This window comes from Lepidochelys kempii, chromosome 11, assembly GCF_965140265.1.
Source record: "Lepidochelys kempii isolate rLepKem1 chromosome 11, rLepKem1.hap2, whole genome shotgun sequence".
Classification (NCBI taxonomy): Eukaryota; Metazoa; Chordata; order Testudines; family Cheloniidae; genus Lepidochelys; species Lepidochelys kempii.
In genome coordinates this window covers 62,679,173-62,697,852 of record NC_133266.1, presented here as the reverse complement: position 1 = coordinate 62,697,852, position 18,680 = coordinate 62,679,173, and the positions used below count along the sequence as shown (strand labels likewise).

General features: G+C 40.8%; 1 protein-coding gene across 30 annotated transcripts in view; it reads right to left on the bottom strand.

The window, feature by feature from the left end:
- Positions 1 to 18,680, bottom strand: part of ADAM23 (ADAM metallopeptidase domain 23) — a 200,127-nt gene that overhangs the window by 77,929 nt on the left and 103,518 nt on the right. For all 30 annotated transcript variants that reach the window (XR_012154367.1, XR_012154365.1, XR_012154363.1 and 27 more), the window contains 5 exons: positions 11,706 to 11,872; positions 6,565 to 6,649; positions 5,953 to 6,043; positions 4,175 to 4,223; positions 1,409 to 1,508 (listed from right to left, as the gene is read on the bottom strand). Coding sequence is in view for 24 of the 30 variants with exons in the window: in XM_073306563.1 (XP_073162664.1) it covers positions 1,409 to 1,508; positions 4,175 to 4,223; positions 5,953 to 6,043; positions 6,565 to 6,649; positions 11,706 to 11,872 (492 nt within the window). In the remaining 6 variants the exon portion in view is untranslated. The remainder of the gene's footprint in view (positions 1 to 1,408; positions 1,509 to 4,174; positions 4,224 to 5,952; positions 6,044 to 6,564; positions 6,650 to 11,705; positions 11,873 to 18,680) is intronic.

The following is an 18,680-nucleotide window of genomic DNA, read 5'->3' as shown; positions in this document are numbered from 1 at the left end:
GAAGTGACTGGGGTGCTGTCCTCAGGCGAATCCTTAAAACACCCATTTCTAGTTTCCTTGGCCTCTGGAAGAATCAGGCTGGACAGAGGAATGGGAAGACAAAGTGTGACGCCGTTTAAATTCTTTGTCTCTGTCCTTCTTCCTGTAGGAGCTGGACTGAGGGACACACCAGGACCTTGATGGAGGCGGAGGGGGACTGAACGGCTTTCTAGCCTGCAGAGTGGTGTGTAGGCCCACAGAATGGAGGGTGACATGGGAATCTTTAAGGCTGTGGAGCTGTGCATTGAAAAGAGCTCAGAAAAGAGCCTACTTGCTTTTTGGCCCCCAGGCTCACTTCGGGCACAGATGATCCTACTAGGGGCCGGGATCCTCTGCTGCTCCCAGGAGTCGGGTCCCTGGCTGGACTAAGGGTCCAACCGCAGCGGTACTGCCAAGAAGCTCTGGGGCAGGCACATAGTCTGACACAGGTCCTTTGCCTGAAGCCCCCTTCTTCTGCGGTGCCTGGCAAACCCATAGACTTCAACTGCTTCTTAGGCGCTGGGGAGGGGGAACAATGCCAGGTGGATTCCGTTGCCGGTGGCGCTGACGCCAAGCATGGAGTCAGATCGAGAAGGCTCCAAGGGAAGACGAAGAGCAGCCTCCGTGAGGAGGGCCCTCAAACAGATATCCTGCTCCTTCTGAGTTTGAGGGCCAACATTTTGCAGATCCTGCACTTATCCTTTCTGTGGGACTCCCCCAAACTCTTTAAACAGCTTTCATGGGGGGGGGGTGTCACTAATGGGCATCGGTCAGCTGCATAATGAACATGGCTTAAAGGCTGGGGAATGGGACATGCCCCGCTCTGAGGCGAAGTCCCAACCAGGGCTCTAACTCCTAAACTACTACTCTAACACTTAACATATAGGTCTAGCTAAGTACTGATCAACTAACAACAAAGGAGACAGAACAATGGACTGTAAGAACCACTAACGATCTTGCAATGTAAGACAAGGCGCTCTGACCAACCATCACGGGCGGTAAGAAGGAACTGAGAGGGCATAGGGTCGGCAGCACCTAATATACCAACGCATGAACACGGCACTCAAGGGGGTGCTACAGCCGACCTTACGGATACCGCTAAGGCAAAAATCTCCGACGACTGTGCACGTGGGCGCTCATGCACCTAGAATGGAATCGACATGAGCAAGCACTCAAAGAAGAATAATCCTTATTAACTGAAATGACTGCTAATGAGGAAGAAGACCCATAAAGCTACAAGTAAAAACCAGAAAAATCTGTAATAGCCCAATGAAATTTGAATAAAGCTTTTGAGGGAAAAGAAGGTTCAATGAAACCATTTAATCTTCGCTGCAGTGTCTGATAGTCAACGGATGTCCTGACAGTGGCTTCATCCTCTAAGTGAAATTACCTTTGTTGGCCTGTTGAAAAGACAGGCACCTCCCCCTCTGAGTAAAAATTCTTTGTATTCTGCAATGCTGCATCTTGAAAATTTTCTGGAGTGGTAAACCCTAAAATGACAAAGAATCAATTGAGTAAATACCACACTGAACCCAGTTACTAGAGATGAAAATTATAACCCTCCTTTGAGCTGCTCTAATTTTTTTTTGCTACAAGAGAGATATACAACCGTCAGAGCAATGACAGCAGCTCAGTGGGAGTCCTTCATGTTTTGAAAAACAAAACAAAAAAAAATCAAGCATTTTAACACTGTTTTGTATTTTTTTAAAATTACATTTCTCTCTTTACTATATGAATCCATAGCAAGGATGCAACAGCGTCTCTATAATCTTCTTAATAATTTAACATTCTCTATGCCAACTGAATAGTTACCATGTTCCTTCTCACTAAAAGAATCCAATGTGGTGGTACCATATATTTGGAGGCTGACTGATTTTTCACTTCAGCTCCTGGATGGATTGCATCCCTTTCTCATTTCTTGCTGATTGTTTAAGATAGCCTTCTCTGTTGAAGATCAGTGACTCTGGATTAATTTTTAACACAAAAAGGTATCTCCACTGCAAAAAGTTGGTGTTCCTTTTGTCCAACACACAACTCAAAGATCTGGGGGGAATCCTATTGGATATTTTTATGCTTCACTAAATAGGTGCTAGACAACTTCAAATCTGGGAGGAAGGATAGATGAGCCAGACAGCTCACATCAAAGTGACCAGTGGCTGAGTAGTCAAAGCTGAAGAAACTATGCTCACTCTGTAGTATAGTAGCTGTAGGATCTAGCATCTACAAGGCATGCTTAGGCTGTGACAGAAGAGTCTACCAGGATCAAAGATGAGACCTTAGGCCCCAGTTTCACAAACAGTTGATTAGAAAAGGAGAATTTAACAAAACCTGGCAGCTCCTGAGCTCCATTTTAGAAAAAAAGAATTAGGCAGGCCTGTTCCATGAAGGAGGAAACCCTGCTCATACCCAGATATGCTTCCCTCTCAGATTTTACTAACACTCACCAATCATTTAGCTAGAAATTGAAAAAAAACCACCCTCCATCTTGAGAGCAAAACCATAGGTATCTGGTGCTGTTGCCACTATAAAAAAAAAAAAATAGAAGGTGGGATCTGGTGCCAGTGCTGACTCAAAATGAAAAAAATAACAGTACAATTTCAAGAGTCAATAACAATATTTAGAACACCCCCAAAACAAATGTGTGCAAAAATAATGTTTTGAGTTTGAAATCGTATGTTGTAAAGTGCATTTGAAGTGACAAACTAAAAATTAAAGAAGATTGTCCAATTGAATTTATCTAAGATGTCTGTTACTTCAAGTGCTGGACTTCTACTGTTTGCTGCATGGATAACATGAGCCTCTGAGCTAAAAGAGAGGCCAAAGCAGACTGCACAGTTTAGGGTTCACTCTATTTAAAATAGTATGGTAAGACACAAAGTGATTATTCTTTTTTAGAAAAACCATCAAGACTTGGGTTGAAAAAGTTCCAATAAAATGTCCCAAGCCAACCCATAAACTTCAGGCATTATATTTCATTGTAGTCATTTACCACTGTATGCCATTTTTCACAGATGTAGGTCTAAGCTGGTAACTTTCTTCACCAGTCTGGGGAATTATCAGCCATGCCCAAATCAGTATTTTGCCCTTATATCCTGGTTTCATTTATTATCCAACCAACAAACTAACCTTCCAGCTGGGGCTTTCTACCCAGCCACAACTCCCAGGACTTCCCATCTACATCTAGAGTCTCCCTTCCCCAGCAACTACTGGGGGAGCCTGCAGCTTCTCTCTGTAGTTAGCCCCTTTCTCAATCAACCCCCAGTTTCCTGCAGCTCTTTATAGGGAACTCCTGTTCCATTTTCAGCTGCATCTGATTAGTGAACAAGGATGATTGGCCGCTGGCCCTTAAAGGGAAAGACCACCCTATTATAGTACAGATATTAGCATCCTGGCAAAACTCCAGTTTGGATTATACATTCTGCTTACCTAAATTTTCACTGCAGTTTCAATTGGAAAAGTTATTTTCTTACTACTTATCCTAAACTATTGTGTAGTATTATTGTGTTTTGTTAAATACCTATTTTGTTCCATTCCAAAAGTGACTGCACTTCAGTAGTGGGTACAGTGGTTCCTATATACAATTTTAAACATTTACAAAAATGTTGGCATCCTTTTGGTATGGAAGAGATATATGAAGATAATTTTAACTACTGTCTGGAAAACTAAGAATAAAAAACTGGACATACCAAAACAGTCAGTACAAATTCTCAGATTTTTTCTCTTCAGAAAGTTTGGGTTGAAGTAGCTCAGCTATGAAATGTGGTTTTGCAACATTCAGTCTTTGTTCCCTTCCATTTTGTCATTCTACACAGCAGGCATTAGTGCTGCCTGTTCTCTCAAAACTAGAGATTTGGTATCTCTTCTCTTATAGAGACACTGAGCAAGGGGAGGCAGAAAGCCCTATGAGCTCCCCCATGAACTCCACTCTAAAAATATAAATTAGAATCAAAACATCCCATGTTACGAGTCAATGTTATGTTCCTTAATTTCTGTATGTTTGAGTTGTTCAGCACAAATGTTTGTCCCCACTGCTAATGTACTAGCTTTTCATCTAGTGCTGAAACAGATTTATGATGCTCAACAAATAAATACTTATATCACACTGTGCACTCTGATCTCATCTCCAAAGCCCTCAGTTACTGATTTTACAGCATACCCTGTTTCCTCCATGATGCAGCCACCCCAGGATTCTATGCAGTCACATTCTTCTCAGACAAAACCAAACATACAAAAGAAAGAAGGAAATTTGTTATAAATATACTGGCAGCAAAAATAAAACTTTATATATAAAGAAGGTTTTAATTAGTATATATTGCGGTCAGATGGCTGTTTATCATATCAGAATGTAGCCTTAAAACTGGAATGTTCTTGTGCATATGACAGATAGATTTTTGTTCCATCTGCTTTGAATTATTAACAACAACATCCCAATCTATCAATCAACTTATGTTCTTTGCATATAGAGCAGAAAGTGGTTGAATGAAAGGGGTTTATACTAGCTACATCATCTAAGTCAACAATAACTTATTTGTTAATTAAAAATACAGGAGTAATGTTAATCAAAGTAAAAATGTCTTACAATCTGTAAAACAAGAATTATATAGTGCGGACAAGAATCTGTTAAAAAAATACTCTATTCTGGATACCTCTGCAAACATTCAGTATTTCTGAACAGAGAATAACCACATGTCATCTGGTAGAATTTGCTTCTTTTCTAGCCATGTTATTTATACCTTGATCACTTTTCCATTGTTAGGCTATTACATCTGCTTGCTGGGTAATGCTACTAATGCTTGTACTTCTACCACCACTTTCAAAAATGACGTTGAGACTCAATTTACTTGTTACTCTCTGCAAGACATACCTAAAACAAGGATACAATTTCTTATTTTTCCTTTAAAAAAAAAAAGAGTATTAACCCAGCCCAACAATGAGAGGAAAGGTTTTCCTGACTAGATTCTACTGCTTTTTGAAGGATTTGATGACATCTCCAGTACACGACATATATCAACAGTTATCACACAACAGTACTGGAGATAGAATAGGAAATAACTGTGCTAAGTAAAAGGAAATAATGCTGTATCTCAGATAAATGGTATGGTAACTGCTAATTAATCGTGACCACATAATAGTGAAAGAAATACTGCTTTGACAAATATTTTGTCTTGGATGAGAAAAACTTGGACAAGCATGTCTGACATATTCAAAATTGCGGCCTCATCCTGGACTCCTTGGGTCAAATTCAGAAGTGATACTTAAGGTGATGAAAGTTAGATACTCAGAGCCAAATCCAAAGCCCACTGAAGCCAATGGAAAAAACTCCAAATGGAAGTCAATGGGCTTTGGATCAGGCTCCCCAGAAGTACTTACACCCACTCTACTCATGTGCTGTAGTGTTTAAGCTGGGCTAATTCACCTGCCATGGAGCAGAAGATGTAAAAAAAGATGTGAGTTAAACTACCATCGTCCAACATTAATTTATATTTTCTTGCACTTCTTGGAGTTTAAGTTAGACTCCTTTGCACATAGATTCCATGTGACTTAATTACATCTATTCTACTCAAGTTATAGGTAAGGGAGTCTGAGTGCAAGGGGAGCGGAGGTCTAAGTTAGCATAACAGTTCTAAGTTACACCACTGTACACATCAATTATGAATCTGATCCTTTCACTCAGACAAAAGTGTCACTGAAGTCAGAGACTGAGGACTGTAAAATGAGTGCACAACCGGGTCGTGGTTTATTTGGCCTTGATTTGGCTAAAATCAAGTTTTGGTTCTTATTGTAATTCTCCAGCGTATAACAAAATCAATGGCTGTATGTTATTTACAGTTATGTCGATGTACATTTGTATGTAACCATACCCTTTACAAAAAGCTTGTATGTTCAGCAAAAGAGGAGGATAGAAGAAAGTCAGTGCACAATGACAGTACATACTCGGTTTTCTGGTTGCTGGCTCCCACTGTATTCCCAGGTTCTGAGCCAAACTTTGTGATAATTCCTGTGCCATAGCCAATGGGAGGGCATACTGTTTTTAGAGGGGAGTATAACAGTAAAGATAGTACACCGTTAGTTACTACAAATTATACTGCAACACTTCATTCTGGTTTACTACTAATTCAGTATCATATATAGAAATTTTATCAAACCCATGTGTGACTGCATGCACACACCAAAGAAACAAAGACCAGAGGAGCTGGTACCTGCCTTTACCAAGCAGTCAGTCTGGTCCACTCAGTACCTTTCACAATGAAAATACAAATTTTTCAAAGCAAACTAATTAGCGTGATACACATATTGGGCCAAATTCTCCTCCCAGTTACGCTGGTGGAACCCACTGGCTAACTAAGAGAAAAATTTAGCGCAGTATGTAGAAAGCAAAGGTTTTGGGCAGTATAGCTAGATCCATGTAATTACAATGGATTTTCAACAGTGTTGTTGCATTTTTGGTGGTATAGTCAGAGGCTAAAACAAAGTGCCAAATATAAGGAATGGTGAATTCATAAAGAGGAAATTGTACGTTTAAAACATTTTAATAGAAAGGGTTACCTCATTCACTCCAACTCCTCTGGTCACGGAACAAACCCCTCCAAAGTAACTCAAGCTACTTCTCTTGTAGTGGAATGTCACATTCCTTAAGAACATAAATAAATAAAATAAAATAAAAAAATTACCATATATACTCGTTCATTAGCCTATTCATTTATAAGCTGACCCCCCAAGATGGATAGGTAAAAATAGTAAAAACTGTATCACCTTTTCATAAGCCGACCCTATATTTCAGGGGTGGCAAACTTTGGCTAACGGCCCGTCAGGGGAAGCCACTGGCTGATCGGGATGTTTTGTTTACCTGGAGCGTTCACAGGCACGAAGCCCTCAGCTCCTTGTGGCCGCGGTTCGCCGTTCCCAGCCAATGGGAGCTGCAGGAAGTGGCGCACCACTTCCCGCAGCTCCCGTTGCCTGGGAACGGCAAACCGCGGCCACAGGGAGCTGAGGGACTCCATGACTGCAGACACTCCAGGTAAACAAAACGACAATGTATTAGATATTCAATTCAATGATTTCACAGAGTTTAAAATCATCAAATTTTGGTGTAGACCCGTTTATAAGCTGACCCCCGCTCTTTGATGCGTCACTTTTTTACCAAAAATATTCGGCTTATGAACGAGCATATACAGTAAATAAAATATACATAGGATGTTGAATGAGAAATTTCATGCAGTAAAGTTCAATAGGACACCCATTCAGTCATCTGAAAGATCAAATTCCCATATAACAATATATGTTGTGTGCATTAGTATTCATTTAATATCTATTCATTTAGAGACAAATTCTCAATGGTAACTGATTCACTTTTAAAATGGAACACATCAAAAGAGTGAACTAGATGAAACTTGCAACATGGAGACACTTATTCTCTAGATTTAGCCCCACCCTCAACCTGTAAACAAAAATCAGAAAGTGCAAATATATCAGATGTTCTTAAAAGAAAAACTAGATCTTGCTAATCCAAACAGGAATGTCAAATTTTGTAACATTAAACATCTTTGGATCTGATTAGTACTTGGACAGATGACCCTTTGAATATACTTGATTTTCCAGGTTTGCTGACTGTCTAACAACAATAACTACTTGTAATGGATTTTTTTGTAAATAAATTTTATTTTGAATGATTTTATATACAGTACAGCACTTGATGCCTTGACTTGAATCATAATGCTAATGCTCTACAATACTATATTGGAGACCTGGGCATGATTCATTTTCCTGTTACCTTGCTCAATGACTTCAACAGTGAAAAAAATTAAGCAGCCTACTGTCACACTGCCATGAGCTGGGATCTTATCAGAAGTCACAAGCTAAGGCCAACCCTTGTTGGTTCTTGGATAGATTTCCAAAGGAAAAATGAATCTGAAGAACACAATATCTTCTGTGCACCAGACTGTAGCCATTATTTCATCTCCTATGGAATCTCATCCTTCAGTTCCAATTACACTGCTACCATCAGTTTTTCTATTATATTTCACATTTAATTGTCTTTTAAGGGATATTATATAAATACAGATTAATGTAATCTGAAAGTTCAATTGCACAAGTGTCAGTAAATTCAGATGAGTGTCTCATCACAGGACCCCTAACCCAACCCTCTTTTGTGTACATACTTTACAATTTCAAGTGTCTTTATTTCATGACCACACAGAATTAATAGATACAATATATCAATTCAGCAAGTGACAGTATAATATTTAGAAAGGATGCAATTTCTTTTATAAGTCCATGTAAATAATATTTTGTACAATTACAAATCTTACGAAATCATGCCATGAATATTCTGTTGTAATTCATAAATACAAGGAGGCAGAGTAATGGAAACTGTGAAACTCTAATAGCTCTGGCTTAATGTTCTATTAAGTTGTTTTTCATATTGCTGTAAATATCGTAAGTAGGGTTGTCAACCCTTTAGGATTGTTCTGGAGTCTCCAGGAATTAAAGATTATGGTATGTGATGAAACCGTCAGGAATAGTCCAACCAAAATTGGCAACTCTCAAATCATTCTATAAGGAGGAGAAAAATCATTGAAGCAAAGGTGGGACATTGAACTACGATGATAAATATTACAAAAGTAATTCTATTTTTAAGATAAAATTCTTGAAACTGAGCTGCACAGCGTCTAATTATAAAAAATGCACACAAAAATGCTTCATAAATAGGAGATTGTTATGAATAATTACATCATAGATGAAAAACAAATTAGTGTCCACCTTGTTGCAGTGATTACAGTAAATCAACACAAAAAAAATGGAAATCATGGTATAGCACCATATTCCACAAGAAAGATTTTTTTCACATGAATAAAAAAGCCACAATCCTGTAGTCCTTGCACACACAACACTCCCATTAAGGGTGGCCAGATGCCCAGTTTTCGACTGAAAAGTCTGGTCGAAAAGGGGACACGAGTGTCCAGTCAGATCTACTGACTGGACACACAAAATCCAGTTACCACGGGTGGGGTAGGCATCAAGTCATCACCCACGCCAGCCCCTACTCAGCCAGGGCCGTCTCCTACCTGCGTCAGGTGGCTGCAGCTCCCAGCCCCGCAGGTTAGTCCCTCCTGACCTAGGCGGGAGGGGAAATGTAGCGAGTGATGGGGGGAGGAGGAAGAGGAGAGGATGGGGGCAGGGCCTCGAGGGGAAGGAAATGGCAGGGACAGAGCCACGTGGGAAGAGGCAGGTCAGGGGAGGTTAAAGCACTCCTGCTGGACTGTCCATTTTTTAAATATTACCAAGTTGGCAACCCTAATTCCCATTTAAGTCAAGGAAGGTAGGATGTACAATAGTTGCAGGACTGGGCCCTAGTAGACTATGGAAACTATTCCTCCTTGGCACAAAAATGAAGTATACAAGAGTTGTGCCTAGAGAAAATCTTTAAAAGCCTTTGGTTATATCTATGCCCATACTTGCAACAAATGCAATGGTTCCTACAGTCAATGTAAAACTAAAAACACAGGGGTAAATCTACACACCGCCAACCAGATCAATTATCTTGACTGGATGCTAGGGAGATCAGTGAGTAAGGAGGAGGAATTCACACCATCCCTGCCCAGATTGTAGTGGCAGAAAAAGCCACTGGAAGCTACTGGCTGGAATAGCTTCTGCACCCCTAGCATTTGCCTTCAGCAGATGAGAATAAAATTGAGGATGTGCATACAGACAGATCCCCTACCCTGTCCCCTCCAGACTGTTGTACCAGAGAGCCCCTGCAGAACTGGGCTCTGAACTGCATAATGGATGTGCAACCCCATGAGCCCCCCCAAATCCTCCTCTTCCCCCCAGCTATGTGCAGCGAAAACATTGTAGTTTTCTAGCCAGAGGCCTCTCTGTGCCCACAGACATGCAGGTAGGATTTGCCCCAAAATGCATAGCTTCTCCGGCCAAATTCATTTCCGGTTTAAGCATGTGCACCTCCATGAGTTTCCATGACCGATTTCAGTGCAGCCATAGGGATGAGTGAAATATTGTCACTGGAACATTCCTGTAGAGGGCACCCTCAGTTCTGCCCTCTCCTGCTACTCATTGGAAGGAGGATGGTACATTGCAGAGCTGGTTGATGGGTCAAACCTCCTCAAGGGCATGTTGGATCATATTAAAGAAGTTCTTTATTAAAATCACAAATGAGTTTGATTCCCCATAGTTTAAATTCCAGGGTATTACTAATTAAGAGGTCTCTTGGTTTTTGGTACTGTTTCTCTCCCTCTATGTGTGAAACTTGCAAGCTGCTAATTGCATTAGTACATTCTAAGACAGAGTCTGTTCTCAAAGCAATTCTTTGTAACAACAACTACTCACGCAGAGAGAGACTCAAAGCAATACTCTGTAACAGAAACAGCACCCAGAGACTCCCCGCCCTTTTGTTGTATTCATCTCGCTTTGTTAACAATTGTGATTAAAATAGAGATAGAGGATGTATGTGGATGAATACTTGGTGTGGATAACAACTGAATGATCAGGGAGGTGCCAGCCTAAGAATCCAGTGTCCATCGGCTGAAGAAGGCGTCAAGTGGAAATAACCAGAGGACCCCCAGAGGGCAAACTGGAATCCATCCAACAGCCTCAAGGATGGGAGAACCAAAGAACAAGATAACATCTGGCAGCACGGGGCCGTCAGGAATGTGCCATCTGCTGATTGATTCAGCAACAGCATGATAAAGCAATTCTCATAGACTGGCATAGGAAAAAATTCCTATAAAAATGGACTCTAGAAAGTGAGAACTTTGGGGTCTGATTCTGCAAACCAACTTCCAGGAGCATCAGATGAGCATCTGACAAGGCCCTGCTCCCTCCTCACGTCCAGGCCACCTGGCCAGTGGCTTGGCATGAGCAACTCTAAGGCTGGTAACTATGATAACAACCTTGCAGAACCTGTGTGTGTATGTGTATGAATGAATGTGTGAATAAATATGGAATTGAATGGAATGTTATAGCTATAACTAACTGCTTACTATGATTCTTTCTGTATTCACAATAAATGTGACATTTTGCCTTTTCCCCTTTAATAAGATCCTGCTGGTTTTTATTTTATTGGTATAACAGGCACGGTAATAGCCATGTTTACTCAATCCTGTAGCTGCACTGAGTTCAGCCATAGGAGCATAGCAGCACCATCTTGGACCCTCAAGGGTGTCTTTGAGGTCTGCTGGCCCTACCATGGGAACCTCTATGTAAGATAATCTAATATACAATATAAAAACTATCGCATGGTCATCAATAGAAAAACATTCAGGAGACTAGTGGGCTATGTTCCCTGATAAATAAGCTGTATATACAAGTAGTTTTTTTTAAGATAGCAAACTATCAAATCAATCAAATCTACTCTAATCAAAGATCTAATCAGATTTCATGAAAGATATGGCCAGAGCACACTATGGTAAATGTTTGGGCTCTATTTACAAGTGAATAATAGTTCTACAGGCTTCAAAATTTCATAATACACATCGGTATGCCTGTAATATACCTTGCTGCACACTGTAGACAGGACTATTACTAGATTAAAATAACAGAAACTGGCAGCTATAGGCAAAGGTTGGTTGACGTGCAGACAGAGAATAAAAGAGAGAGGAAGGCTGGTAGACAAGTAGACATTCTACATGTGTAAAAACTAATGGATTAAACCATCATCTAATAGTACATACGAGAGGAGGTGTACAGCATCAGTATGCTGTTTGATATAGTACTGTCGATATTTGGAGAAGTCATGAAGCATCTGCAGAGGGTCAGGGCGAATGTTAATCCGATCCCTGTCTGTCCAGGTTTCCACAGCAACCAAAACCACCCTGGTGTTCAGCTGTTCCTTGTATATCTGGGGACAGAGACAGGACAGGCACAGGAGTAGAACACTGGGTCAGACATGCACAGTTAGCCAGTCAGAGTCAGCGGAAGGACAAGGAGGATAAAGAAAGAGGGAAACATGGGGAAATAGTTAGCTGATATGCCTAAAAATCTATAATCTGCTAATCTTATTTTATTAAATTTACTATTCTAGAGGACAAAATGCATTTTACAAATTCCAATTTTGACCTCCTATTTTTCCCCTTTACTGTTTCTTATGTCTGATCATTTTAGTAACTGATCACTACTCAGGAATATCTACATTTCCCCATAGAAATTTCCTAAAGACACACTGATTGATCTCAATGAACAAAGAAGAGGTCACACCAATCCTCAATCAACTTGAAGGAAAGTAGCGCTGTTTTCTCCAAAACAGTTCTATCAAAAACTTTTTAATTCACATATATAGTTCGATTCTCATTTACACTAAGACCACTTCACTCCCACATTAATTCCTCTTTACACTGCAACAGTGGTATAAATACTGTTTGCACCAACTTTAAGGGCACCTTGTCCTGTCAAAGCAGGGTAAATGGGTATAAGTGTAAATGAGAATCAGGCCCTAAACATTTATTAACGTAACTTTAAGATATAAGTAACCTTTGTTCACAAAGGTTTATTTTAGTGATAGAATAAATGTTCTATATAATTCAGAGTTTAAAGTACTATATTTTCTATAACATATTCAAGACTTGCAAGTTTGCAAAGGAGCTTATATTCCTCATTCACATTTGTTTGTCTGCAATTAGAAAGCAGGGCCAAGGTGACACACGAAGAGGACTCACTACCCAGATAGAATCAGCAGTGTTTAAAGTGATTGATTTTTAATTCAAATAGCATACAAACAGTTACCAAAGAGCATCTCCAGGAGTCACCATATATTTTTACAAATACACTTTTTAATTTTTTCATCAAATTACACCTAGAATGTCCAATATAATGTATAACTATTCTGCCTACTGAGCTATGATGGGTGCATCCACTGAATAAATCAACAATTACATTAGCCCTTTTGTTGGAACATCAGCCCGTTTATGCCTAAAAGGAATCAGCAGGCAACACACAGGTTGGAAAACAGGCAGTGAGCACAAGGACAGGAGAGATCAACCAGACAAGTTTAATTTTTTCCAGAAAAGATTTTCAAGAAGGAATTGCATATCAAGAAAAGTCTTGTGATAATGTGTTCTTTCTAAAGGAGCCAAGTGAGTGTATATATGATCCATCGTTTGTGAGAGGGTGATTTATTGATTGCCAAAAGCAATATCGTGAAAATATGGAAATCCAATAAGGCCAGATGAATAAAATCTTAGCTGATGTTTGATTTCCTGAAGCAGACAGATATCGTGAGTAGGTGGAGAGGGGGCACGTAAGGACCTGATACTCTTGAAGTGCCAGTAACCAGTACACTTCAGCAAGAAACACAGCCATGACCCCTGGATCCATAGGGGAAATGCAAGGAGGAAACTTTCTGCTACATTTCAGGTTCCCTTTAAAATAAATGGAGACACCTCGGTACAGGCCCTTCATGAAAGGAAAAGTGGACAGAGCCTGAATGTTTATGCATCCAGCTGTTGGTGTACACTCTTGCTAAAACCCACTGTGCAAATTATTCCTGCACTGATCAGTGCTAATTTGTAAAGGTGGTATGGTGTGAATGGCCATTGGCAGCCAGAACAGGGACACACAATAGCATCGTTTACTGCAGAATTGGTCAAAATACTTCTGAAGATACATTCACTGACTTCCCGGTCAAAATCATTATTCTGAAATTAACTACAAGCAAAAAGGGAGAAAACCAAGAGAACTAATAAAAACAGAAAGCAATGAGCGATCAAATGAGTTCTACCAAGCACAGTAAAAATACCAAGGAAAAACAATTTAAGAAAATATAGAGTCTGTGTCTTTTTAAAACTCATCCTACTGAAAATTTATTATAGTACAATATATTTTACAGACAGATTAAGCTAGTCATACCCTGCTTGCTCAATCAAAGTCCATATTGAGGTGGCAGGGGTGTTTTGGAAGGGTTCTTCATTAGCAGGAGTTCCCAGAGGCATTCTAGCTGATTTAGCTAGAATTCCTATGAAAGCTTGGGGGAGTCAATGCCAGTGCAAGGGCTGTAGCAACCTTTAGCGTGATGCAGAATGAGCTTTCCCTATGTCATCTTAATTCTACTGCCCAGTGTGGAAGAGGATTGAGGAACGCTGGTCCTAATTATCCCTGCGTTTGGGGAGTCTAACAATGCCACTAGGTGCTTGACATCAGAGGATGACATTCATCTATGGTGCACAGGGCCAGCAAAAGTTCCTTCCTCCGTACCATTTAAGACCAGTATTAGGGTTTAGTGGAGGAGTCACAGAGCAAGTGGTTACACAAGGATGTCTATGCATGCCTGCATGCTGAAAAAAGAATTGTTGTACCATCCTATACAAGCTGGCACAAATGGCTCTCCTGAGGGTCAACTGGTGTCAGGCCAAAAAAGGGGTAGCTCTGTTGGCTCCAACATCCTTCATAAGTAACTCTCACATAGGCACAGAGCTAGCTACAATGTTAATTTGGAAGGAACTCTGAGATTTTCTTGGGTTGAACTGTATTTGCCTCTGTCCTTTGTTTTCCTATGTAGTCACTACTGTATATTTAATCTTTCTGTACCTGTTGTTTGGGGATGTGTAATATAATAATGCAGAAATAGTCCATATTTTCAAATGATTGCTCAGATAGGACTCTCTCTGCAACTATAGGCTGTTTCACATTATTACTGAAAAACATTCCAAGGCACTTCAATATTTTAATGCATTATATTTGTGTTCACTTAAAAACTACGCAATATACTTCATGACATTTTATGTACAATATATTAAACAAATAAAATCAAAGATTAGGTGGTATTTCCTCCACGCTATACTGGACTGAATTGCACCACACAATACCACTAAGTCTGACTCAGAGTCTTGCTACCAATTGTATACATAGCTTTATTCACCAACCTCAAAGAACTGAATTAACTGGTGGGAAAAATACAAGAGGAAATATAAAGTGCACAAAACAATCCTAACATATGTGCCACAAATATGATTCATCACATTTCTTTACTGTAAATAAATTATAGCTGAATGTGTTGGGATATATAGTATGTTTGGGGTGTGAATGTGGAATGAGTAAGGTTTGGTTTGTAATCAATAAAGAGCATTTACATTATTAATATACCAACACTGCATCTGGTATCTGCCTGCTCCCCATCCTGTAGGAAAACCTCTATTGCAGGTCTAACAAATGTACATGGATACAGGCTGCTAGTTCTAACAAATGTCTGTGTTAGCATAAAGAAAAAGTTGTGATACAAAGAATAGAAGCCTAACCAGCATTTTACATCTGGCCTGCTCATCAGCTGAAGTGGCTTTGAATAAGTTAAATAATTAAAAGGATGGGTGTAACAGGATTATAATGCATTTGTTGAAGATCAAAAAAGAGAGAGAAAGGAAATTCCACAATTTTAAATAATTATTTGAACACCTGGAAAAGAAGATTGGTATGTGTACACCTGAATAAGGAAGTGACAATGACCTCTATCAGTCATAGATTTTAAGGCCAGAGGGACCATCAGATTATCTAGTCTGACCTCCTGTACATTTTACACCACTAAACACCACCCAACTGCCCCTACACCAAGCCCCAAACTATTACAGCCCCCAGGAGACTAATCATTATATCTATAGCAAAGAAATTTCTCTCTCAGACCTTTGTGATGGAAAGATTTTTATACTCAAATAAATCAAGTTATGTCTTTGTTATCCCCTTTGGAGTGTAATATCATTTGTTAGCATTTTTTAAACACATATAAAATCGACTTTTTGCCTGTAATTCAGACAGCACATGTATGCTCTTGGAATTACATTAAATTTGTGAACATTGACACCTATAAGGACTCCATAGTCATCTGTCATTTAAGAATTTGGGGACAAATATCTACTAAGAATATATCTACATAGCATGCACTAGCTCTGCTCGAGCTAGTGCCTAAAAATAGCAGCGTGGACATGGCGGTACAGGTGGAGACTTGGGCTAACTGCCCAAGTATGTACCCAGAGTGTCAGGTTGGATTGTACTCAGGCAATTAGCCCAAGATGCCACCCATGTAGTCACAGTTACACTGCTAATTTTAGTGGGCTAGCTCGAGTGGAGCTAGTGCATGTAAGTCTACCTGAACCAGGAATTACACCTCTCAGCTGTTGTTCAGATGCATCCTAAGTAAGTTTAGATGTGTTAGATAGCACAGCAATGAGACTCTTCAACTAACCGTACTGCATAGTCAATGATACTAGAATGCACTAGCTTTGTTACATTCTCTAGTGCTGATGTGTAACAAATTCACCTTCTCACAGTTCTGGCATACATAACAACAAACTTACAATGGAGCTGAAATTGAGGTAGTTTTGCTGCACGTTTTCTGCATTAGCATTGTAACACTGCACCCCATATTCTTCATAGTTGTATGATTATGACATAATTATGATTCACTTTGTACAAGATGGGTCATGTAAGATCTCATTGGAAAAGTTCTGATTTGCTGAATATGATTATCCTATTTGCATTCATGTATCATTTTTATATCTGAAGTCATAAATATTGACTATGGATCTGTATTTCTAATAGGCTTACTCTGGAAAACACCCACAGCCAGCCTTTCAGGTACAACAATGAAGAAGCCAGACAGTGCTAATGGGTCATCAACAAAGACAATGGGCTATGGAATAGCTTAGCCTTCCTAAGAATGCTTCAGACAGCCTGTAAGAAATGGCTGCTATGACTCTGCAAGGGATGTAACCAGACCACATGACTCTGGACTCCTGTATTTTTCCACAAACTGGTCTGAGAAACAAGTTTGAAACAAAAGGTTCCTGCCATTTGAAAAAGCTATATAAGGCAGGGAGTGAAATCATTGGTTGTTCTTCACTCCCCCACAACTGAACACTTAAGCGAAGCTCCCAAAGAAAAGGACTTGGAACGGGGGTGGGGATCCCAAGCTGCAAAGCAAGTGCAGCTTGTGCCTTGAGAATCTGCAAGCCTGCTTGTATCATCAGTCAGGGTGAAAGGCTGTTAATTCAAATCCTACCCTTCTAGTATGTTAGCTTAGTTTGCGTTTTTGTTTATTTACTAGGTAATCTGCTTTGATATAGCTCAGTGGTTTGAGCATTGGCCTGCTAAACCCAGGATTGTGAGTTCAGTCCTTGAGGGGTCCATTTAGGGATTGGGGGCAAAAATTGAGGATTGGTCCTGCTTTGAGCAGGGGGTTGGACAAGATGATCTCCTGAGGTCCCTTCCAACCCTGATATTCTATGATGGCATCTATGATCTTTTACCTATCACTCATAATCACTTTAAATCGATCTTTTGTAGTTAATAAACTTGTTTTATGCTTTATCTAAACCAGTATGGTTGGAGTGAAGCGCTTGGGAATCTTAGCTCCAGGGGCAGGGGCTGTTGCGTTTCCTCTCCACATTGAGGGAGGGGCGAACTTTATGAGCTTACTTTGTACAAATCTCTGTGCAGTGTAAGACGGTACAATGTTGTATTTATACTCTGGGGAGTGGGGGTGGAGCATGTGTGCCAGGAGCTGGGAAATTGGCTGTTGTGTGCTGGCTGCACTCAGGTTTGTGTGAGTGGCGCCACCCGCTGTTGTGTTGGGTGATAACAGGGCCTGGGTGAGGCTGGCTGTGTCCCCAAAGCATTGTGAGCAGGGCCAGCCCAGCTGTGTGTCTTAGAGGGGCACAATGGGCTCTCACACCCCAAAGGTGACAACCCATCACAAGCATCTCAAGCCTACTGACACAGTGGTTAAGTAATTCTCTCAGAATTAAAAAAAGATGCAAATATTTAATGTCAGAAAATGGCTCCTAAACAGCATCTTCTACTAGTTGTGTGTTGAAGTCCCCTGTATCGAGTATTAGCTTAATCAAATTCAAAAGACTATTTGGGAGAAATCCTGGGGTCAATGGAAGCTCCATAACACAGCAGCATCAGTATGGTACTACTGTGGGCAGTGCTGGGATAAAGAGCATTAATGTAGTAATAGTTCCACAGACCCCTTCGTATTGCAGAATTCAGCTCTGCAGTCACCTACTCTGCGGGAGCGTCTGGTGGGTCAACAAATTGTACAGTTGCTTTTTAAGTTTGTAATGGGTAGGGCTCTGTGTCTGTCACAGAAGCCATGGATTCCATGACTTCCCACGAGCTCCACGACTTATGCAGCGGCCAGCTGCTCAGGTGGCCCCAAGGACAGAAACACCATCCGTTGCTGGAGCAGCCCTGGGACCAGCCGCACTGGCCACTGCTTGGGTGGCCCTGGGCCATTGGACCACCTGAGCAGCAGTCAAAGGGGCAGCTGGAGCAGCCGCTGCTCGGCAGCCCCTGGCAGCAGTCCCGTGGCTACTCCCAGCAGCTGGTGCCACTGCCCTCCCCCAAGCAGTGGCCCCCATCCCCTCCCCAACAGTGGTCCTGGGGGCAGCCAGAGCAGCTGCTGCTCAGAAGCCCCTGGCACCTGGTGCCACTGGCCCTTTCCCCCCCGAGCAGCGGCTCCTCAGCCCCTCCAGCAGTGTTCCCACTCCCAAGATTTAGTCAGGGGTATTTATAGTATAAGTCGTGGACAGGACACGGCCATGAATTTTTCTTTATTGCCCCTGACCAGTCCATGACTTTTACTAAAATACCCATGACTAAATCGTAGCCTTAGTAATGGCTACTATGCCTGCTAATGTCCTGCAGTAGCAGTCCTGCTGCAC